Below are 23,409 nucleotides of genomic sequence, written 5' to 3'. Positions count from 1 at the left end.
ATGTGGTGCTTCTGCTCTGCAGTGAGAATGGGGAGTGTAAAACATGCTGAGGGCCGACAGTTTAAGTCTGTGAGGTAACATGTAAGCCAAGAGCTGACAGGTGTAGCAGCTGATTTACAAACTACTTTTTCAAGAGAGCTTTTTTAGTTGGAGTGATCTGTATTGGGATTAACTGCTCCAAATAACCCATTCGGAGACCCACAAGAAATGCTCTAGGTATCTCTGCTCACAGTTGCTCCTGCTGATGTTTTCCTCATGTGAAATTATTTGCTTTCTTTGGTGCAGTCCCCAGACTTGTCCAAAAGCTTTCAGAAAACCAGTTTCTCACGAAATTAGTTGTGTGGTGACCACAGTGTTATCTTAGAGTATTGGTTTGCTTTGAATTTGTATTTGTATTGTACTACAGCTGCTATAAACTTTCCAATTGATTATGCTTGTACACAGCATTATTTTTAAGGGCATGTTGCTTCAGCAGAGCAAGCATACAGAATACCTGTTACAATCTGCTTTTTGAATGACAAATGCAAACTAGACTCACTCAGATAAATGGAGGAAGTTTTTTCATCTGGAATTCAGTGTTTCAGACAGCCTGTGTGATCATTTGTACTATTGACCCTAGAAAAAGTATCACTTGTTTTATTTCTAGATTAGCTGTTAGCAGTGCTACCAGCGATGGACAGCAGCAGCTTTACATATAGTAGTGCAAAATTACTGCTTTATGGTTAGCCAGTCATTATAAGCTGGTAGCTCTGTGGCACAATTCCTGGGAGTAAAAGTGTGCTTAGCCACCACACACTGAGAAATGCTGAAGTTGGTGACTAACCATGATACCATGGGATGTGTCTTCTACTGCAGATTACAGATTTTTGTCTTCCCCTGTGTAACGTGAGCATATGCACACATTTAGAAATGGTTTTCTCGGGGAAGCAAAAGTGATTATTGTTGGCTCAGTTGAATAAATTTAAAAACAGCTGTACCTACATGTGAATTGCTGCTAGTTTTAAAGCAACACTTTCAGTGGATGTTACACAAAACAGTAAAGCTATGTCCTTGACATCTATATATGTCAAAGATAAGAAATTTAAGGTGACTTGTGTCAAGTAAAAGGCTGTCTTTCCTGTTTTCCTGGTTTTATTTTCATGGTGTGAGGGTTGTACAATATTTTTTATTTGTGATTTTTTTACTGCATTCAGATGTTAGCCATCTACTAACATATAAACGATGGAAGTTGTCTGTATGAGGCTGACTGGGCTTTCACAATTGGAGTAATTTATTTGAATATTCTCTGTGGGCTTGTTCATACCTCATTGGGTGAGGGAAATCTGTGTCTGCTGTATAAAAAGTTGTGGAGCAGAAACTTTTCAAGTGAGAACAAAGGAAGCAGTTGCAACTAAGTTAGTGTACAGCTGCCATGATTAAAAATGGAAATATTCAGTCATTTGCATACCCTATGCCTTTTCTATTTTACACTGATAAATCTGAATGTTAATATCTTATGTTTCAAAGCAGGTAGATGGGACATTTTTTAAATAATGGAGAAATGTTGCTGTAAAAAAAAAAAATCTACCAGTCTGAGCCTTGCTGCAGAATTTTTTGGTTCTTCTCTGAACTGTCTGAGCTTATAGATGCTGTGATCTTCGATATTAATTTACATAAAATTATAGTAAGTAACAGGAAATGCAATTTTCTAGGTGGCTGCCCATAAACACCTTCCTGTGTGGATTACATTGGAAGAGCCTGAACTCAAAACCTTTTGTGCAGGGCAGGTGTGCCAGCTGGCTTGTGTGCTTGGCATGTTTTTTTCTTTGTCTGGATAAAAAGCAGGTCTCAATTCATGCCAGTCACCTCTTGGCTATAGACAAAGATGCTTCTTGTCTTTATTAGGCTGTAGTAGAAGACTTTTTCTAAAGTGTAGCTGCCCTTTCCTCCTGCCCTTTTCTCTTCGTGTAGTTAATTGAATTTATGAGCTGTTTTTGAGTCTATTGGCAGCTTCTTTATTTGAAACTTCCTTCCCTTTTCCATCCAGAAAGGTATGGTCAAAATGCCCTGGACTGAAATGCCATTAATCATGTGATGGGGCCATGCTAGATACAAGAGATTATCAGAAGTGTGCCTCTGCTACCATTCTTAAGTATTTTTGCAGGCCTGAAAGTTCAGATCTAAGCATCAGCATTTGCAGGGATGGGAACTTCAGATTGCAAATTCACCACATGGGCAGAGCTGAACTGGGTCTGAACCTGGGATCCTCCATCATGGTGTCTTTAGAGACCCTTCTCAAGAAGGGAGTACAAGTTCCTTGCCAGGCTGTATGTCTGGCTCATCCATCACAAGCAATCAAGTAACCCTTTTCAGGAAGGCTATGAAAGTGTCTCTGTGAGCAACAGGAGACATTCTTGTTTGTGCTATCATTGTGTCAGAGTGTTTTTTAGTGCTGCGCTGTTTCTGGGGAAGGTTCTGTTTAGAATGGTGTGGAGAGCATAGAATCAAAAGTGAAACAAGGAACCATCTTATTATAGTGGAAATCTTCATTGTTTTGTAGGTTCAGCTTTCAGCTCTGTTGTGTTGGCTGGCTTTGTGTGTGTGGATGATTTACCACTGTCTCAGAAATGGACTGATACTGGAGACAGCTCAAGAAAGGCTTGGTTTGGTGTTAAGTGCGTGCCACAGACCAGCTGCAAACCCTGTTCAAAATGTTGTCATCAAAGGCCTTCTCCAGAACTCTGAGCCAGCAACTGCATTATATTTTTGCAGTCTTAATTTATTTGGTACTAAGCTCATAAATATTTTTCAGGGCATATTTATACCACTTCTGCATGATGTGATATTTGATACTGCTTTATGCACCTTCTTATCACTCTCTTAGATAAAATATTGTTGTAGCAAAGACTTCAAGTATTGACATAGTACTCTTGTGGACTGTTTTTATTGTTGCTTCTCCATTTCCCATGAGGCATTTAGAGTATTGGTTCAGGGCATGTACTAGATGTTTCTTTGTGTTGTGAAAGATATTCCTAATTTGGTCACAAGGACTTTCTGTTATTAATGTCAATGTGGTTTTCTGGCACAAGGACAAGACTCAACTGCTGTTAAAAGGCAGTTTGTCATTTGGTCTCTAGGTATCCAGTCTTTCCTTGATGATGAGGCCTGCCTATTTTGAAGTTGCACAGTAGCAGTTTCCTTTGGGTACTGTGTAGCAAAGCCATTTGCAGATGGTTTCTGGATATCTCAATCTGTCAATATGGAGTTATCTAGATGATATATCTAGATATAGAGAGTTTGGATATTCTGAAAAGTACAGCTATTTGTCAATTTCTCGAATAGACATAAGGGTGACAAGTCTAGTGGATGCTGCTTCTGCTGTGCTGGAAAAGTGGTGTCACGAACTCAACATCTCAGTACCAGTATGTAAAGTTTCCCATTTGGTCATTTGGCATTGAGAACGGAGCAGATAATATTAAACATGTCCTCAGGAAATCAAAAGGCAGGGATTCAAACCTGTGCCAAATGTCAACACAAATTGCTTCCCAAACTGCCTGTATACGGTGGCTTTTGACTTGTGTTTGCACTGGAAGTGCTGGTAACTTCTTACTGAATTCTGTTAGGAGCAACTGAAACAAAAATACTGAAATGTAGCATTCGTAACGGATAAATTAACAGGCTGAAGTCTTTTTTTAAAAAAGAATATTGACACAGTCTAACCACTTTATAGTACATTACAGTAATTCAGTTCCTTGCAGTTGTTTCATTGAAGGAAATACTGTATTGGTGTTTGGAAGATTGTCATTGAAACAGAAGCCTATTATGAAATATTTTACCCAACTGATGTAGTAATAGGATGTGGAATCAATGTAGTAATTTAGCTTCCATAAATGCACCAGAAAATTTAAGCCTTTTACTTGAAAAATTTGCATCCTTGCTTTGTGGTAGTAGGCTGTTGAGTTCACCTCCCATTATGTATTTCACCGTGCCTTTGTTATGGATATTTCTTAATCTTTTTGTATCGCTGTTCTGACTTTTATTCTTTTGTCATTTCATTCAACTTACTACTACATGGAATATAGAAAAAAATCAAACTAAAATTTCGGATACTGTAGTTCTTGCCTACTGTTCTTACCTTTGATAGGCCTCTTTTTCTCTTTGTCTTAGGAAAAATTTCTGTAGCAGGGGTCAGTGGTGTATGGCATAGCATGTAGCACAGATTTCCATTTCATGATGAGCCCGTAGGTGCCACTATGATAGCTGCAGAAGGTGATAGAAGAATTCTAGTCATCATTGTTTACCTGGAAAATAGGCACTTTCCCTTAGCCTGTCCATTACAAAAGAGGACACAAAATATATCTCGGTGTAATCAGATAATTACAAACTCGTGCTCACAGAGAAAAAAGTAATTCAGAATTGGAGTGAATTGCATTCTTGCTACTTACAATTTAAAAAGAAATTAAGGTGTGTGTGCATTATATTTATTCCAGTCTGTATTTCTCAACTATTCATTTTAAGGCATTTATTCAAAGTTTACTTTAAAAATGTCGTTTCCAATGGAAATAAACTGCACAGGAATGGAAGAGCAGTGCAGCCTTTGTGGAGTCTTTGCTTCAAGTAGTACCAAGTGTGAAAGATGCTTTTTAACTTTCAGAATTACTGCACTTGACAAGAATATATAGTGGTTTATGAGCATGTACAATTTTAATCTTTAGGGTATAGGAGGAAAAATGAGCACTTCACTTGCTCGTGTAAATGAGGAAGGCTAAAGCCCATTTCCTCCTTCTTGGATTCTTGCTGCTCAGCTCATTGTTCTTCTGTAATGAAATAAAAGGTGTAGGTAGTGACCTGTGAAAAGGTTTGAGGTTTGAATTCTGATTAAGAGGCTTCTGAAACTGGTGACCCCAGGAATTAATTCAGTCTTTTTGTAATGAAATTAGAGATTTGTTGATGACTTCAGTGACTCTTTTGTGATACCTTCAAGTTTTTTCAATTCAATGGCAAGAGAACAAACACACTGTTTTCCTAGAATAATTCTGTTTGAAATTAGCTTGTGGTCAATATCATGGTATTTCCAGATACCTCAGCGCAATTTTTGGAAATTATAAAATTATGAAGAATGCTGTAGCTTTTAGAAATAGTAAAATATTACTGCCTTTAAGATGGCAGTGATGACTCTAGAATACAGATAATAGCAAATCCAAGAGACAGATTTTGCAACTAAATTTGCAGTTAATGTGGACACAGAAATTACGGTTTATATTTCCAGATAATTTGCTCCCTAAAGCAGCAGACAAACCTGGGATTATTTTCCTGAATTACTAGCAAGAGACTGAAGCATAAGCATGAAAAGTAAGGGGAAAAGATACTGTGATTTTTCATTAAGTATATCTGTAATAATGTCTCGTTTGCATTTTCTCAGCTGTTGCTTTCACTGAATACTTGTTTCCAAGTGTAATGTTCATAGTAGCTTCCAGAATGACAATTATTTTCTTGAACTGCAAAAGCCAAAACCACTGCAGACTTCTGAATGTGGAAGAACTTGGCATCTTTTATATCTTGGTATTCTCCATCTCCTCAAGATTCAGAGTATTTGATTTCACTGTTCATGTCAGCTGATGGAAGACCCTCGTATGAGGATGTCCCAGGTCTGTCCACTGCCAGTGCCCACTGCTGATGAAATGAGTAATTGGGCATTGGTGCACCGCGGGGGAACTGGGAGGAAATCACTCATAACCCTGGATACTGTCACTAGCACTTAGCCAAAGCAGGGACCAGGCATGTGTGGCTCAGGGGTGGTGATGCCATTCTTTTTGGTTGTAGCATGGTCTTTGTCCAGATATGAAGCCATGCTCCTGAGTGTGCAGTAATAGAAACATTTATATGTAGAGTTTGGTGGTGGGCTGTGCTTGTTCAAGAAATGAAGCAGACTTTCTCTCTTTACACACAATTCACTGATAATGAGGTTACTAGCAGCCAGATGAGGATAACTTCGGGATACTTGGAAATTGCAGTGAAAATCAGCAAGGAAATAACACCTACACAGTTGCATATACACACTGCAACCATGCTACCTGAAGCAGATGCTTCTGCTTTTAAACTTTTTTTAGAGAGGAGAATCTTCAAATATTTTCTGAGAGTGTTGATTGCTTTCAGTGAACAGATGTCTGAGGCAGGCCAGAGAACAACTTGTTTGCCTTCGTCCATTTACTTGTGACTTCTTCACATTCCATTATCACTTTGTAGTTATTTGAAGTCCAGTAACATTTTATTGTATTTTATGAGATTTTGCTACCAAAACTCATTTCTTATGAGATTTGCTCAGGGCTTTCCAGAATGTGTATGTTTATAAATTTTATTACACTTTTGAGATATTTACAGTGGCTGTGTGTGACTTGGGCGCGTCGCTTTCTCTGCTCTCTTTGAAATAGTGTTTGCCATTTTTGCTGGTTGTGCTGAATTAGGTTAAATAAAGTGGTGTCCTTCAAATTGTATACTTTGATCTTCTAGACCAAGGTTTATTCCCTTCTCCCTTCTCTCCCAAAGTATATCTTGAAATGGATGCATGCACTGTCAATTTGTGCTTTTTAAAAATTTTGCTGTCTCCCTACAATTCTATTTTACTCTTGCAACCAGCTTTTTAAATTAGGATCATCTTACTTTTAACCATTGAAGTTTTCAGTTTTTGCCATCTAGAGATTTCACCTAATGATGGATGTAGCCATTTCCCTGCTATGCTTACAGTCAGGTCTCATGTTTAAGTCCCTTCTGTGTTTTGGGTGTATATACATAGATCATATTTCTTACTGTAATGTTGTTCTTGTTACATAAAGTGGCTAGTTGGTTACTTGCTGGATATGGCAGGCATGTTTCAAATGAAGGTTGAGCATTGCATAAAAGGTTTAGAAATACTAGGTGGCATTTGTGAGCCATGGACCTGGAATAGTTGTCATGAAATGCACAGATACTAACGTTTGTCCTTACTGTAAATGTCAGACTTGTATAGTGTGAGTTAAAAACTGTATGACTGAATTTTGAGTCTTAAACCTAGGAATGAAAACCAATATTGTTGACAGTGTCTGGTTTCAGAAAGTACTAGCCTTCAGGAAGTCAATGTACAGATTTTTGTCAAAAGATGGAACCTTCATTCTAGGCAGCAATGCCTTTCAAACAAAACAGAAATCATTAATAGTACAGAGCAACCTGCCAAAAAACCACAGAAGTTTCTGCTGTTTCTCCATTGTTATGGGACGTTCTTGCATTCTCTTTTTCAAAGCACCTTTTTGTAATTGGCTCAGTTTCAATGCTTAAAAATAAATAGCATAAATTAAGTTATATTTTGGAATTTTTACTGAAGATATTAATCATGTGTACTTGAACACCTTCTACTGTAAGCTGCCTGAGATTAACCCGTTTCTCTGCCACATCACTAGTTAAAATGGGTGATCAAAAATATCTGTGAAAGGGGAAGTAAATTATGTGAAGATATGTCCAATTTTTTTCCAAATCAAGTAGTTATTTTTGTATAGTTTCTCTAGTTTGCTCGAGTATTCTTTTCAGTGTATTAGTTTCTGTTAAAATGATAGTAAAGCAAAACTTAAGCACATACTGTTTTTTACATGTAGGTTTCTACAATCCAGGAACTTGTTACTGGTTATGAAGCCTCTTTGAAAACTTGTGACCTTTTTAGTACATGTGGTAAGTTTCTGTGGTCTTACGTTAATTACCCTGTAACTGCTAATACTGTTCGTGGAAGTTATCAAGAACTGTTAAAGTGCTGATACTTTTTGCAAAAAAAATAGTTACTATATTTTCTAGTAAATGGATTCATTACAGGAAATATTTGCTGAGTTTGTCAAGCTTTGTTTTTGTGTTCATTTTTCAAATGCAGTCTTCAGCTTTACTGGTTATTGTAACCTTTCCCATTTTGTTGCAGAAAATGGAGAGAAAGAGCCCCCAACAACACTGCTTTGGGTTCGGTATTTCCTGGCACAGCACTTTGACAAACTTGGCCAGTGTTCTTTGGCCTTGGATTACATTAATGCTGCAATTGCAAGCACTCCAACATTAATAGAACTATTCTATTTAAAAGCAAAAATTTACAAGGTAAAAGGGGAATTTGGACATGTGGAGTACCTCGTGTATAAAAAAAATCAACCCATCAAACTGGTGTGAATGTGTGGGTAATATTTCAGTTTGCAGTGGTTATGGGCATCAGTTTTCATGTGGGTTTCTTTTTGGGCACTGTTTTGTCAGGAAGAAAATGAAAACCCTTTTCTCTGGGTTTTGCAAAGCCAGTTACAACTTACAGTGAATTGTAATGGTGAAAAAAATCTGGGAGTGGGAGGAGTTAGAATAACACTAGCTTTTAGTTCTGATGGAGAAATACCAGCAACAAATACAGATTTCAGGAGATGGTCAACAGTGGGCTTCTACTGAAAGTTAACTATTTAATTTCTTCCTAACAGCATGTAGGTAACATCAAGGAAGCTGCCAAATGGATGGATGAAGCACAGTCTTTGGATACTGCAGACAGATTTATCAATTCTAAATGTGCTAAATACATGCTGCGAGCAAATATGGTGAAGGATGCAGAGGAGATGTGTTCTAAATTCACAAGGGCAAGTATATTACTTTAGTTAAGAGGTGTTCTGCTTGCCTCTGGTGGTTTTTCACTCATAATTTTTGATCAAATGTCTTTTATTAATATCCATTTTTATTATAATGCTCTTACGCCTGGTGGTAAGGAACTACATAGAATGGTTTGTAGTGGCAAGGGCGTTTTAAAGATGGAGTAGTCCAATGCCACTGCCATGGGTATGGACATCTTTGTCTAACTCAGGTTGCTCAAAGCTGCATCCAACCCAGTCTTGAACACTTACAGGGACAGGGCATCCACAACTTTCCTGGGTATGTACGATCCAGCATATTGCCACATCCTCGCAGTAAAGATTTTTTTCCTTATATCCAGTGTAAAGCTACCCTCTTTTAGCTTAAAACTGTTGCTCCTTCTGCTGTTGCTACTGACTGGTGAAAAGTCTCTTCTTGCCTGTCTTACGAACTTCCTTTATATACTGGCATGCTGCTGTAAGGTCTCCCTGGAGCCTGCCTGCTCTTCTCCAGGATGAACCCCAACTCTCTCAGCCTTTTGTCACAGGACAGGTGTTCTAGCCTTTTGAGTTTTCATGGCCTTTCTCTGAATCTGCTGTAACAAGCCCATATCCCTCTTGTGCTGGGGGCCCCAGAGACAGATGCAGTATTCCAGCTGTGCAGACCCAGTAAATACTGGAAAAAATGGTAGTTCAAAGGTAGTTGTCCAGGAGTATTTTTTATTGCCATACTTCAAAATACCACTTTTGAAATTAATCTGATGACTACCTTGTTGTTTCCCTTTAGTACTATCTGATCTAACTGCGCAGGAATGTATACTATATTCATTATGATTTAGCATTAACATAAATTAATTTAGACTTGAACATTTAATTTCTTTAAGCTAGTATTACACACAAAAATTTTGTTAAAGCAAAGTCTATCCTTAAAAGATGGGATAAGCACTTTAAATTATATATTTTTGACATGGAACAAAATTTGGATTCTTAAATACCAGATTTTCATACGATTTATGTAACTGAACATGAAGATGACTTCGTGGGATATCCTGGAGCATATAAACAAATTAGGCTCCTTTATTCTTTTTAATTTTAGGTGTGATAACGCTTGAAATTGGATTCAAGCTTTCTAGATATTTCTAGTAATGACTGAAAACTGGATTACTAAAACTCATCATTTTCTCTTATCAGAAGTGTTAATGCAAGAAAGAACTTTATCATAGATATCTGGAAAGACAGGATAAATCTTATCCTCAGTAATTAAATGTTGTGAGTGTAACTGGGTCATTTTTCTGCTATAAAGACTGTTCTGAAAACCTGATGACTAATATTAATGTTATGTGGAATGTTCTTCCAGTTCACTTATTCTCAGTCTAGAGCATTAAAACTACTAAGTCTCAATCCTAGGATTTTTTTTCTTTTGAAAATATCAAGTATAAATCTAACTTCACTTATTTAAACAAAAAAGTTCCAAGGAACGTGTAATTATTCATAGTGCATGATAAAGCAGTGACTATATTGGTGGAGTTTTAGACTGGTGGATGCCACTTACATGATGGGGAAAACCAGCTGAAATTGTTTGCTGAACTTAAAGAATTTTTAAAAATAGTGTTGTTTTCTGCCCCCAGATTGTAGAAGTGAGACTGTGTGTGCAAGCATGAGTTAATCTTGAAAGCCTGTTGAGACATTAATCTTCAGATAATTGGATTTTTTTTAATAATTTCAATCTATTTCTTTCTATCTGGGGGCACATAGAAAACCACAAGTATTTTTCTCAGTCACTGGGTGTTTGTCATTTCCTGTTGTATTCCAAGTAAGTTGAAGGATTGATTGTTTGCTTCTAATGGCCTGGAACCAGGCATAGTTGAAAGATGCAGCTGGTAAATTACAATAGCAATAATGACACTTATTTCAGGAAGGAACTTCTGCTATGGAGAACCTTAATGAGATGCAGTGTATGTGGTTCCAGACGGAATGCGCCGCAGCTTATCAACGGCTAGGGAAGTATGGTGATGCCTTGAAAAAATGTCATGAAGTAGAAAGGGTAAGTAGGTGCAAACACCACCCATTGCTTCCCCACTATTTCTCATACACAAATGAAAGTATTTGTTGATGTAATCAGCGCAGTTTTGTTTGCTAGGCATATAAAACTTCTGGTATAATGGCTTTTAAAAACAGGCTAATATTTGATCATTTATTGTAACAGGAGATGTCTTCTCCAGCTATTATGTGAAAGATTATTACTGAAGTGAAAAGGTTTTAGTATAAAATACAATGTCTCCTAACTATGAGCTATTCATACATTAACTTTATGCTGACTTTTGACAGTTGTGTTTCTAATCAGAACAGTCACAATCAGTTGGCTTTTAGAGTGCCTAAGTCACTAATTGAATAATCACATTATAGGCTTTAACTGAGATTTTTCCCTACCGATAGTTTCTCTTAAGAGTCAGTATTTAAAATATATTTCTATACCTGTTAAATATTGCCTGTAAATAGTATCAGTTGTAACTTTATTCACCTCTGTCTAATAAAAGAATAGACTAAATAAAGGATGAGTATATTGTGTTCTTTTTTTTTTAAGCATTTTTTTGAGATAACAGATGATCAGTTTGACTTCCACACATACTGCATGAGAAAGATGACTCTTCGTGCCTATGTAGACCTTCTGAGATTGGAAGATGTGCTCAGGAAACATGCCTTCTACTTCAAGGCTGCCCGATCAGCAATCAAAATCTACTTGAAGCTCCATGATAATCCTCTTACCAATGAAAGCAAAGAGCAAGAAGTGAATTCAGGTATCTACACTTTAATGAAGGCTCATATGTCTATGACACATGTAAAAGCTTAAGCTAAGTAAGTTATATGTTACAGAGTAAATAGAACACAAGTTTTTCCTCTTTTCTGTCACAAGAACTGAAGAGAGATCATAGGTAACACACTACAGTTCTCTCTGTTCACACCCCTTTACTTTGTAGAACAAGAACGTGAATGAATCTAGGTGTAGTTGGAGTACTTGAGGAGGAGTGGCATTTCAGAACATTAAAACTAGATTCAGGTCAGCCATTAGATAAATATTACTAACTAATGAATTATGAAGCAATGGATAAGTTTTGTGAAAAAGCAGTCTGAATCGTAAGAATTTAATTTTGGTCTAGTGTATTTACTTTATTACATGGTAATACTAGTTATTACTGCCTTAAGTTTTATCACTTTTCACATAACTTGAGGACCAAAGAATACATGGATAAATGTATTAGCAATATTAATACATTTAGAAAATTATTTAAAACTAGCATTAAATGGAAAACAGACTTTCTTTGGATGCCAGTGGGGTGTGGTTTGGAAATCTGAGGATTCAGTAGCAGATTATTTAAGATATTTTTTTATTTTAAGATAAATAGTTGCCTCTCCTTTAGTGGATTTACAGCTACTATCAGCATTGCAGTGGCTGTTGACTAAAGCAGTGAAATTATTGTCTGGCTTTTTGCAAAGGGAAAAATACTTGACATGGGGGAAAAGGGAAGCTAAATCAAAAATGCCACTTAATATTGTAAATACAGTCTTACCTTTATTCAGAGGTGGATAATAAGTTTTTCTATACCTGCCTATGCATACTGAAGTACATATAAAAAGAGGCATATTTGAACAGCTGAACTTGTATCTTTTTTCTCTCCAACCTTAATTTGTTTCTGTATATAATGTAAGATCAGTGTGTGACAGAGGATCTGTCACAGAGGATAGCAATGTATCATAGATACAAAGGTGGGTGGCATCTAAGAAGTCATGTTAGTTCATTTGCCTGCTGTTCATTGGGATTCAGTAGGCTTATCTGTGGGAGAAGGCAGCACTGTGTGGCTGGGGTAAAAAGAACACTTGCTTCCCTGTGTCACAATGGGGCATCATGACCATGAGAGATCATGGTGCCATAGCCACAAAAAAGATGTGTTAGTCCCTTGGGAGCCTATTTTTCTGTGCCTTGCTGCATTTAGCAAAAGTCCTATTCTTAGTGAAACACCGCAGTAAACAGACTGGAAGCTGCAGGATTATTCTGGCTAAATGATCATTTCTGTTTAGCTATCCCATGGCATTTGTATGAAACCAATGCAATTGTCATGGCTGTATATTAGTCAGACATTTTAATGAAAAATAGCAAGTTCAGCATGTTTTCAGATGGAGTGTAAATCCATCTGGATGTTTCTAGATGGCATTAGAAGCAAGCTGAGCTACAGTCAATATGAGAGCTTAGTCTTATTATTACCATTGTTCATTTTCTAAGGTAAAACCTGTGACAGGTGTAACAACTTCATGTAGCTAACCTTTGAAATCATTGAGGTTTCTGTAATAGCCATGTAAGAGAAAATATGCAAGATCAAATGTTGTGTTAGGCTGTAAATAGTAATCCAGCAGCAATGTTGGCCTGTGTAGTGTTGGTAGTTATGGAAATCGCTGTAAAAGTTGGCCATTTTGAGATGGGGACAAGCATAATGACGTGTCTGAGTTGTTAGAGAGAAACAAGATTTTTAATTAAAGACTTTTTTAATATGTTGTCTGTTACTTTAATCTGTAGAAAATCTCTCAGCCAAAGAATTGAAGAAAATGCTTAGTAAGCAAAGAAGAGCACAGAAGAAAGCAAAACTTGAAGAAGAAAGAAAGCATGCAGAAAGAGAACGACAGCAAAAAAATCAAAAGAAAAAGAGAGATGAAGAGGAGGAGGAAACTAGTGGACCCAGGGAGGAGCTGGTTCCTGAAAAACTGGAAAGGGTTAGCATGGTCTTTCGTGTTAAACTCATATGATTATCATAAAAAGCCTATAATATGGGTTTGCTATCAGATTCTCCTGAAAGAATCTAGGTGCTTTTATAAAATCATTTTTGCATGCAGAGGTACCTTTTTGTAATGTACCTCTTTTTACACTAAAGAGAAGTATTTTTCCTCAATAAATCCAAGTTTTACATTAATATTGTTACTTTCCTTAAATTTCAGGATTTTTTCCAAACCATAGGCTATAGGTCATTAAAATAGATACTGAACAAAAAAATGTGTTTTGCCTGAAGAAATCTGGTTTTATAGAGTAAATAGAGGAAAAAATAACAGAAATTACTGCAGTTTACAAAGTTTGAAGACATGATCCAGTATTTCTCTATACACAAAGAACTACCTCCTTTATCATAGTAACTTCAAGCTTGTTGTCTAAGGTGGTTGTATTTAATTGTTTCCTAAATGCCAAATTGCAGTACTGAGTACACAAGCAGTGCCAGAGTTAGCAATGATGCTGTCATTGTCAACATGAAATGATGAGTAAACACTTTTAAAAATCTTGCTGTTTAAATAAAAATGTTGTAGTGCAGTTTAATTCAGAAAGCTAGCTTCAGTTCACCTTTGACCTCTGATTATTTAAATGCTGTGAATAACAGAAACTATCATTGTATTTGACATTTATTTTAAGCAGTAAATTTCACTGTTCTTTTATTAAAACAGGTAGAAAATCCATTAGAAGAAGCCATTAAGTTCCTTATACCACTTAAGAATCTTATTGGAGATGATATAGAAACACATTTATTAGCATTTGAAATATACTTTAGAAAAGGTAAAGTACTGCTTAATTTTATTTTTGCTCTACAAAATTTTAATCCTTCAGTGCAGCCTGTGTTATCCAAGTGTAGTGGAAAATTATCTGGTATAAATACTTATCTGACTGAAGCTGAGGTTTGCATCATATCCAGTAATAATAGGGTAAATAGTGTTTTTGTTTAGTCACCCTTAAACGAAAAAAAACCGTAAGAGCAGACTATGTTGTAGTATGTACTCTAAATACTGTGGAAAGGTATTTGTGGTGTGATCTTTAATTATCTAGAGGAAACCAAAGTCAAATAGATGGTAACATCTGTGCAGTGTTGCCAGAGTAAGAGCAGCAAGAACTTCTGTTTTATTATGCAATTTGAATGGGAAAATAAACTTTCTATTTCTGAAAACTGATGTTTCTAATATTTGTACTAGATTTACTAAAGAAAACAGTAATTGATAATGAAGAGAAAAAGTTCTGTATTCTCAGTCTTGGTTTCCTAACATTTGTTTTTTCTCCTTCCCACAGGAAAGTTTCTGTTGATGTTACAGTCTGTCAAAAGAGCTTTTGCTATTAACAGTAATAACCCATGGCTACACGAGTGCTTGATTAAATTCTCTAAAGCTGGTATGTGTGTAGGAAGTATGTAATTATAAAGATACAAGAAGTTACATTCTATGAGGACATAGTTACATATTTTTGAGATTTATACTCTTGAAACACAAACTGATACAAAAAAAGAAAACAAATGGTTTGGTTTTTTCCATGGCAATACCAAAGAAAACACAGGCTGTGCTACCCGGTGTACTGTGTATGTATTAAATTCCTTCCTCCATTAATCCACCAGGTGGACCCAACAACTCATTTTGGCTAGATTTCACAGAAAAGTGAATGTTCTAAGGATCCTGGACAACCTTAAGCTTTAAAAAAATAAGTGGCAAATACAGGAGAGAGATTCTGACTGAAACAATGTGTGTGGTTTAGCAAGTAATAGCAAGTTTACATGACAGAGCACCCTTTATGAATGTTTCATCTGTAAATGCATCAGCAATGTTTGTGTTGACACATTTTGATCTGAGATGTGTTTCTGTGCACTCATTTTAAAACTGGCACTTTTAGCAGTGATGTCTGTGGTTTTCAGTGTTTTCTAGAGTTGTTTAAATGTGGTTGTTTTTTTTTTTGCTTCTCCCCCCCTTCCCTCTTCTAGTATCTGACCACAGTAACCTCCCAGAAATTGTGAGCAAGGTCCTAACTCAAGAAATGCAGAAAATCTTTATTAATAAAAACTTGGAGAGTTTTAATGAGGAATTTCTCAAACACAATGCTACCTCCATCCAGCACCAGCTGTCAGGTTTGTTTAACTTTTTTATGCTCTTGAAAAGGAGATGATATAAGTGATGTAAATCCAGAATCTTTATCTGCAGTCTGCAAGGCCAGGTTGGATGGGACTTTGGGCAACCTGGTCCAGTGTAAGGTGTCCCTGCCAATGGCAGGGCATGTGGAACTAGATGATCTTTAGGGTTCCTTCCAATCCAAACCATTCTGTGAATTCATACATAAATTCCAATGAGCCAGAAAATTGCATGTTTATGCTGGGGTGTGAGGGGCGTTTGTCTGATTTTACCATTTTTTTTAAATGTACTTCTCTTTTTTATTAGATGCATAAGGAACTTGCTCTTTACTGTCAAAAAGTGCAGTCAAATCACCATAGATATTCAAGTACTGAGGCACTGTCATCCTTCCTACTACAGCTTCTACTTTTTAAAATGTTATAAAATATAAAACAAAATCCCATATCTATTAGCAAGTGCTTTTCCCTGGTTTTTTTTCAGCCAGAATGTCTCTGTTCCTACTCACAACTTTGTCATGTAGCAACAGCATCAATAGAAGTCCCATGATGAACTTGTTATGTAGCCTTTGTTTTTCTGCTTTATGGTCAGCAGTGAAAATATTGAAATATGACACTCAGACACTATATAGAAGAGCCACAAGTAGCTGCTGGAGCTAAGTCAAAGGAAGTTGGAATTAAATAAGTACAGAAAGTTGTGGAATAAAAATTGGTGTGACTTGATAAGCTGGTTGAAAAAACAAAATCCATTTCCAGCAGTTAAGAAACAAAAGTAAGTGTAGTTTTATCAGGCACTTTAAGTACTTAGTGCTAACCTTACCTGGTCTTTGAAAGTTACCCAGGGTCTGTCCAGAATAACTGGAAAAAGTTAACTTCAGAGGATTGTTCATCTCTCCTAAAAGAAGGTTAGGTAGAATATCACAAACTTCTGTTGCATCCTATGAGGTCTGTGTTTCAAGACAGCATTTTGAGAGAATTACTTGCACCCCTTTTCTGCAAGCAGGCTCAAGATTTGAGAAGCCAAGTACAGGTATCTCAGCAGCCAGTTGCTCCCAATTCTTAGAGATGTGTTCTTCCACTCTTCAAATTGTTGAGCATCTCACTGGCTGCTTTACAGTCTTATTTTCTGGTCCTACAGTGTTATGGAATACAGTACAGTCCCTGGGTAGGTTCTTGGTAGCTTTAGGACTTCAGCTGTGTGTCAGTCTTCTGTTTATGCTGGAACAGGTTTGAGGCAATTGACTTCCTACTGTACAACTTTTAAGTTTCTTGAACAGTTGACTTTTATTTAAGTTTGCAAATCCAAGGTCTGAAAACCTAAAACCTAAGTCTGAGAGTACAAATGAGTGTTTTCTCAGCTTAAAATTACTAATAAAAAAACTATAAGCAGACTTCTAACCTCTTTCCAATTTCTCTACCGTAGCCTCCCTAACTTTAAGCAAAAGTGACTAGGCTAATAGAAGTGTTTTGGGCAATAATGGCTCTACATTGAATCTAGCAATTTATATTCTGAAGCCTACAAAAAGCAGTAAGAACTAGAAAACTTCATTTCATTGGGAAAACTAATAATTGGGGAAATTAGTTGAGCAAAAACAAAAGACAAAACATCCAGAATGTGGGGTTTTAACTTTTCCAGCAAAATGACTAAGCTTTTTGGTTTTTGCAGTAGGTTACATAGTGGGGTGGGTCTGGACTTTGTATTTGGGCAAAAGGAAGTAGCAGAGGAAAGTGAAATGCCAACACATTCATTAAGATGAGATTTTAAATTAAGGCAGCTATGGTAGAAGGAGCAGAATGTTGCGGAGATGCCCAGACGGGTTTTGGTAAATGGTTTGTGGTCTGAGAAGCTGTATGGTTACATAATGCAGTGTTTTCCTTTCCACCAGTGTAGGCTGGTCCAGGCGAAGCACCAAACTTGCGCTGCACTTTCCTTGTAGCCAAGCTGTGTCCTTAGCTCTGGGTGAGCAGCCATGGCTGTGCATTCTGCCATATGGACTGGCCTGAACTTTACTGGGCTGTGTTCCACAGTTAACTGGTGTTCACTTACCTCCAGTACTTCTGAAGAGAATTCAGTGTGTCTCTGAGAATTACTCACTTCTACATTTGTTGGATGGATTTCATTTAGTGTGCTGATTTGAAGGGTTTCTCATCAATGTACTCTGATATTTTTCTTGACTGAAGACCTGTCAGTCAACTAAGGCATGTCACTTTTGGAGGAACAGGTCTCCTGTATTATGCAATCCTTATGCTTCTAATAAATTTCAAAATGGCTTTAGTTTTATTAGTTTTCAGTTACAAATAAAGGAGGAAGATATGGTTTATTAAAACTTGTAAGAAGTCTAGTTCACATTTATGTGTAAGTTTTCAGGTTCTGTGTGTCCGTATATGCAGTATGGCATTTAGGAAAACTAAACATTGTGGGTTTTGTCTTGTGATAAGGTGCAAAGATGATGTATTTCCTGGACAAATCAAGACAAGAAAAAGCAATTGCTGTTGCAACTAGATTGGATAAAAACATGAGAGACAAAAATGTGAAGGTAAAAGATGCAGTATATAAAGCCCCCAAATGTGTGGGATCTTAAATAGTATGTAATTTAATGCAGGATAATGTGCATGCTTAATTATCATGATAAATTAATATTTGAAAGAACAAAGTTCCAAATTTTTCCTGTAAGTAAAAGACACGTGAATACCAACAGAGAAACCTGTTTGTTCAGACTAGTATTGTTTAACAGTATGTACCTTTAGTAATAAAACAATTGTAAATTACTTTTATTAACTGTTACTTTTGTTTCTTTAGACATTAACAAAGGTTTTTGAGGCATTGCTTGATGGCAGTTTTGGAAGCTGCCACGCTCAGTGTGAAGAATATCAAGCAGCATGTCATAAACTGTTCCCTTTTACATCTGCCTTCATGCCTGCCGCAAACGACGACAACAGCAGCCTTGCATCTGTGAATCACACAGCCATTAACCATGATTTGCTGTCCAATGAAATCTGAAGTAGTGTGTGCAAGCCCCTGTATGTGTGTATACCTACATGCACACGTGTATGAAACTCTGACTCTCATTACATGCTGGTTGGATACAGATCAGGGTTACTTTTCCAGGTTGTATTTTAATATCTTTAACAGGTATCTAAAACAAAATATTTGGATAGTTAAATGGAGTATGCTATTAGGGTTTTTTTCCTCCCAATGAAAACTGCCAGTATTTATGTAAACATCTTTAATCAGCATTTTTTATGTTTATATTTGTACAGGTTTAAGTCTTTTAATAATTCATCAGCCCTCCCTCACAAGAATACAGATATTAAAGACTGCTTTCACTTAAGTGTTGTTACATATGCAGATATATGTGAACATATCTCGTTAATAAATTATCATTTGAGAGTTTTTAGCAGATTAAGACTGAAGTGCTGCTTGAATTGCCCTCTCTGTCTTTACTGTTCTTTAGGGTTTTTTTCTGGGTTGTTTTGGTTGGATTTCTTTTTTAATCTTTGGTCAGTTTGGTTTCTTTTGAAACACAGCAACAATGAAAGCATTGGGGGAGTTGCATGTTTTTGTCAGGTGTGTGTCTTATATGGAACCAGTGTTGACAGATATGAAGATTAGGTTTGTGTAAAAAAAACAAAACAACAAATATCTAAGACTTTTTGAAAACTATATCATCTACCTTGTGTTCCATAGCTATTATTTCCTTTTTTTATGGTCAGTTTAACATTCTAAAGTTTTAGTATCCTGAAGCAATTCCCTAAGAAGACACAATGAATTTGAATACGGTTGTTTGTCCTTTGTTCCGTCTCCCCCTACCTCTTCTGGTTTCTCCCCATCTGTTCACCTGTTGACACTTAGGTTGATAAAAGCTGCTCCAGTTTTGGGCAAATGCAGAAGGTACAGTAATGGGGAATACAGTTTTTCTCTACATCATAAAACCCTCACTCCATTAAAGGTCTTAGTTGTCTACTTACGGCCAATACTCCAGAACTTCTCCTGCCTAAATACTATTGCTGTAGGTGCTGCAAGGCAAAACAGTGTGTGAGAAGTATGTTTTACATTTTAAAGCTGTTTAAGGGAGCACAAAGAGGCTGACTATGAATCATAACCTTTTTCTTACTTTGTATTCTGGTGCATTAACTATTCGATATACAACACATCAAAATGGAAGTTTAAATCTAATATACCTATTTAAAGCATAGCATTGCTAGACAAAATGGCTACATATCACATGACAGCTTTACATTCTATAAGAACTGCTATCAAAACATAATTATACTGTGGCTTGTACAGAAAATCTGTTTTCTGGAAACTGTAATGGAATTATTCAATCTTGGTTTGTTTTTATTTCACTGCAATGTAAATAATTTCAGTAATATTAACTAGCCCCTCAAAGGCAAATACCAGTTCATGAAGAGGGGATTTTATTAAGACAAATAAACTGTTCTAATTAAAATTCTCCTTTGTGTGTCATCTGTTTAGATTAAAAAATTGTTGAATGGAAAATTCACTGTAAAATATTGGCAACATATGTTATGCTGTAATAAATTATTTTGTACACACTTGCCTTTGGTTTGGAATTTTTGCATATTTATGGGTATCAGACTTCAGTCCATCATTCTCATTAGGGTTCTTTTTCTATTGAGTTGGAACATCACTGTTCCAACGTTAACTCTGTAAGTAGTTAAGAAAAAAATAATGACTACTTAGCAGATTGAGATGTGTATCTATAAAAAGTAATGGCTTCAGACTGCAGTCAAGTAGGTCTAGATCAGGTAACAGGAAGCAATTCTTTACTATGAGGGTGGTGAGGCACTTGTACAGGTTGCCCAGAGAAGCTGTGGGTGCCCCAGCTGGCAGTGTTCAAGGCCAGGTTGGATGGAGCTCTGAGCACCCTGGTCTAGAGTGTAAGTGTCCCTGCCCATGGCAGGGGTGTTGGAACCAGATGGTCTTTAAGGGCTGTCATTGCAGATGTGAACTTCTTGGGGTAACAAGTGCTTGGCAATCTGATCTCCAAAATTCATCTTTGTAGCAGATGGGCAGGGCGTGCAGTGTACCCTAACAGCCTGCTGCTGCCTTTAGGTGTCCAGGCAGAAGGAAAATACGCAAATGCAGCACAAGGCTGCAGGCAGAATGCAGGACCTCATTTATCCCAGCAAGCCTGGTAGCATTAGATCGTTCAGAGAGAAGGGATGATAGAGATACTTGTTTTGACTGCTTTGGTTTCTGGTGGTTAATGAGTTCATCAGACAGGCAGGGGAAGGGTGGCAGCAGTGGTCTGAAGCAGGGCAGCTCTTCTGCTGCTGCAGTGCAGGCGTTGCTGCAGTTTGGGATGCTGTGCCAGCACTGTCAGCTATCATGGCTTAGGATTTATCCACGCTGACTAGCAGGGTGTCAAAAGTGCTGCACCTCTGGTGCAAGAAGCTGCCTCTTGGGCTTGGCATTTCAGTCTGGGTCTGCTGTGGCTATGCCCTTCCTCAGGGTCTGTGAAACCATGAAGGTAGTAGCAGCAGTGCTTCCTAAATACATAATGATGAATGTAGGACTAACACCACTGGGATGTGTGTAACAATAGGGCTTGGTCACAACTCTGACTTCATCTTGGGTTTGCTGCCCACCCCCAGCAGATGTTCTGCAGCCTTTGCCTTTATATAGCAACCGTATGATTGTGTGAAGTATTCTGTGGTCTCTAACTATATAGGTTAATTAGGCTTCATTTGCTCTTTGCCAGTCTTAGCAGCACCTTCAAATTTCCTTCATAGTCTGGATGTGAAGCTATAGATGCATTGATTTTGATTGCTATTAATTACAGTACATTTATTTACTTACCTGTCTTGTTTTCTGGATCTTTAAAAACCTTTTATTTTGAGCTGGCTGGTTGTGGCTTTTCTAAAATCTCTATTCCTGATCCCTGCACAAACCAAGTATTTGTGTTAACAGCATAAATGTCAAGAGAACTTGTTGACCCAGCATCTAATCTCACATAGGGTCCTGCCATCTCACACAAGTATGCCCTCTTTCCTTCTCTTGTTGCCGCAGGCGTACCCCAAATCTGACAAACTTCTCATCATAGGAAATAAGCTTGTTCCAAAACCCAGGCCCTAATGGAAAATCCTGACCTGATAACATGTATGAATAGCAAACGTTTAGTCCTGAATTTTCAATTAAGGTGAAAGGGGCAGTTCCTCACATCTCTTCAGTTGTAGCATCTAGGAAGAGGTCAAGCGTTAAGTGTGACACAGAAGTTCAAGCATAATCGTGTTGTCATGTGGGAATGCACTTGCCACTTTGTGTTTCAACAGCAACATTAGATGTGCTTTTGGCATTTGTTTTTCTATGGCTTAACTACAGCTCCTAATGAAAAGTTCGTGAATTTTCCACTAGAGGGAAGCCCTGCATCCGGAATATTTTCATGGTAACAAATGTCTTGTCAGGTGTTGTTTTGTGGTAAGAGCATAGGAAAATGCTTTTATTTTTTCTTCCTTTCAGGCACTGGAGAGAGGTCGTTGTTTTGTATGTGCTTAAACGTCTGAATTAGACTTGTGTTTGTATAACCCAGCTGTCTGTAGACATTGATATGGGGCTCTCGAGAGCACAGTTGGTTGGACTTGTTTCATACCATCAGGAAACATACTGGGAAAAGATGTCTGAGCCCACAGATGATCAGATTGGCTTTTTTGGGAAATCCCATGTCCTGTGCAAAAGTGTCACTCAACCCTGTTCCTGCCTTCAGGCTGTTGAAGAGAGGCAGAATGTGTTGGCCTTGAAGATTAGCCTTCAGTTAATTTATCATGAACTAAATATGTTGTCTGTTCCCCACTTGGGCTTTGCTGCTTAAACATATTTCAAGTCTAGACAAAGTATTTGAGAATGTGCTGCTAACACTCAAGAGGAGGCACAGGTTTTGAGAGGTTCCTAGATGTATTTTAGGTATGCAGTAAGATGGCGGAAGGAAATAGATGGTATTTCTAGGATTGATTTCATATGATAAATAGTCACATTTAAAGCAACACAGAAGGGAGGAAGCGAGGCCAGAGCAGGAGCTGTCTTGCTGTTCCCTGTACAGTGCCTAGCACAGAGACCTCCTAGTTTGAGACAAGGGTTTATTCCATAGGTAATAAACTGTCATAAAGCCTATCTGTAAATGAAAACAAACTATACCTGCTTGAGGCAAGGCTCTGTATACAGTAGTGCAAGAGATATCCAGGAATCCACAAAAGGCATCAAGCACCAAAGGAGTCTGTTAACCATCACTGGAGATGTTTAATCAAATTGTAGCTAATTCATGCATTTCATTGTATTTAAAATGAGCTCTGAGAGTTCCTGAAATTGGAGGAACTTTTACTTCTATTAGTAATGCATTTCCTGCATGTCTAAATAGCTGTCCAGGGAAATTCGAGCCACTGGGATGAAGCTGCTAGATTTGCCATGGATAAATTTTTAAGAGAGATGATTCATTTGCTCAGGGATTGGAGAGCTACTTCAGGTTCTGAGCCGTGCACTGGTGATTAGCTCAGGCCCTGCAGAGTATCCAGCCCCAAAGTGGTACAGAAATGTCAGCGGGTCCCTTGCTGTTCCTGCACTTCGCAGGACCACAGCGCTCGGCTGAGTCATTTGTGAGCACCGAAGGACCCATAAGGTGATTCTCCAGGGGACAGGCAATGAAAAACAAACAGCCCTGTATTGATATCAATAGGTGTCAGCCTTCTCTTTGGAAGCTTACACCTTCACTGAAGACTTTCTGTTTTAGTAGGCAATGAATTCATAAAAAATCAGAAGGCTAGACATCTCTGTTGTATATAGGGGCACCCCTATATCCAGTGCAAAGCTATGGGTAACTCAGGATGCCAGACATCTAAAAATAGTTATTGTGGTACTGAGACTACAAGGCTGATTTTCTTTTTGCTTCTGA

General features: G+C 37.5%; 1 protein-coding gene across 5 annotated transcripts in view; it reads left to right on the top strand.

Moving 5' to 3' along the window:
• The window catches only part of NAA16 (N-alpha-acetyltransferase 16, NatA auxiliary subunit), a 62,211-nt gene extending 42,149 nt beyond the window's left edge, over positions 1 to 20,062 (top strand). For 2 of the 5 annotated variants that reach the window (XM_048295386.1, XM_048295383.1), the window contains 11 exons: positions 7,605 to 7,677; positions 7,916 to 8,085; positions 8,448 to 8,600; positions 10,504 to 10,632; positions 11,173 to 11,386; positions 13,159 to 13,352; positions 14,070 to 14,178; positions 14,683 to 14,781; positions 15,362 to 15,505; positions 17,942 to 18,039; positions 18,303 to 20,062. In XM_048295386.1, coding sequence (XP_048151343.1) covers positions 7,605 to 7,677; positions 7,916 to 8,085; positions 8,448 to 8,600; positions 10,504 to 10,632; positions 11,173 to 11,386; positions 13,159 to 13,352; positions 14,070 to 14,178; positions 14,683 to 14,781; positions 15,362 to 15,505; positions 17,942 to 18,039; positions 18,303 to 18,503 — 1,584 coding nt within the window. In that variant the 3' untranslated portion in view covers positions 18,504 to 20,062. Of the gene's footprint in view, positions 1 to 7,604; positions 7,678 to 7,915; positions 8,086 to 8,447; positions 8,601 to 10,503; positions 10,633 to 11,172; positions 11,387 to 13,158; positions 13,353 to 14,069; positions 14,179 to 14,682; positions 14,782 to 15,361; positions 15,506 to 17,941; positions 18,040 to 18,302 lie in introns of those variants that run through there. The other 3 variants (XM_048295384.1, XM_048295387.1, XR_007201778.1) reach the window with 3 other exon arrangements.
• The last annotated feature ends 3,347 nt before the right edge of the window (positions 20,063 to 23,409 follow it).

Source organism: Corvus hawaiiensis, chromosome 2 (genome assembly GCF_020740725.1).
Source record: "Corvus hawaiiensis isolate bCorHaw1 chromosome 2, bCorHaw1.pri.cur, whole genome shotgun sequence".
NCBI lineage: Eukaryota > Metazoa > Chordata > Aves > Passeriformes > Corvidae > Corvus > Corvus hawaiiensis.
Note: the sequence above shows the minus strand (reverse complement) of the source record. Positions and strands in the feature narration are given on the sequence as shown.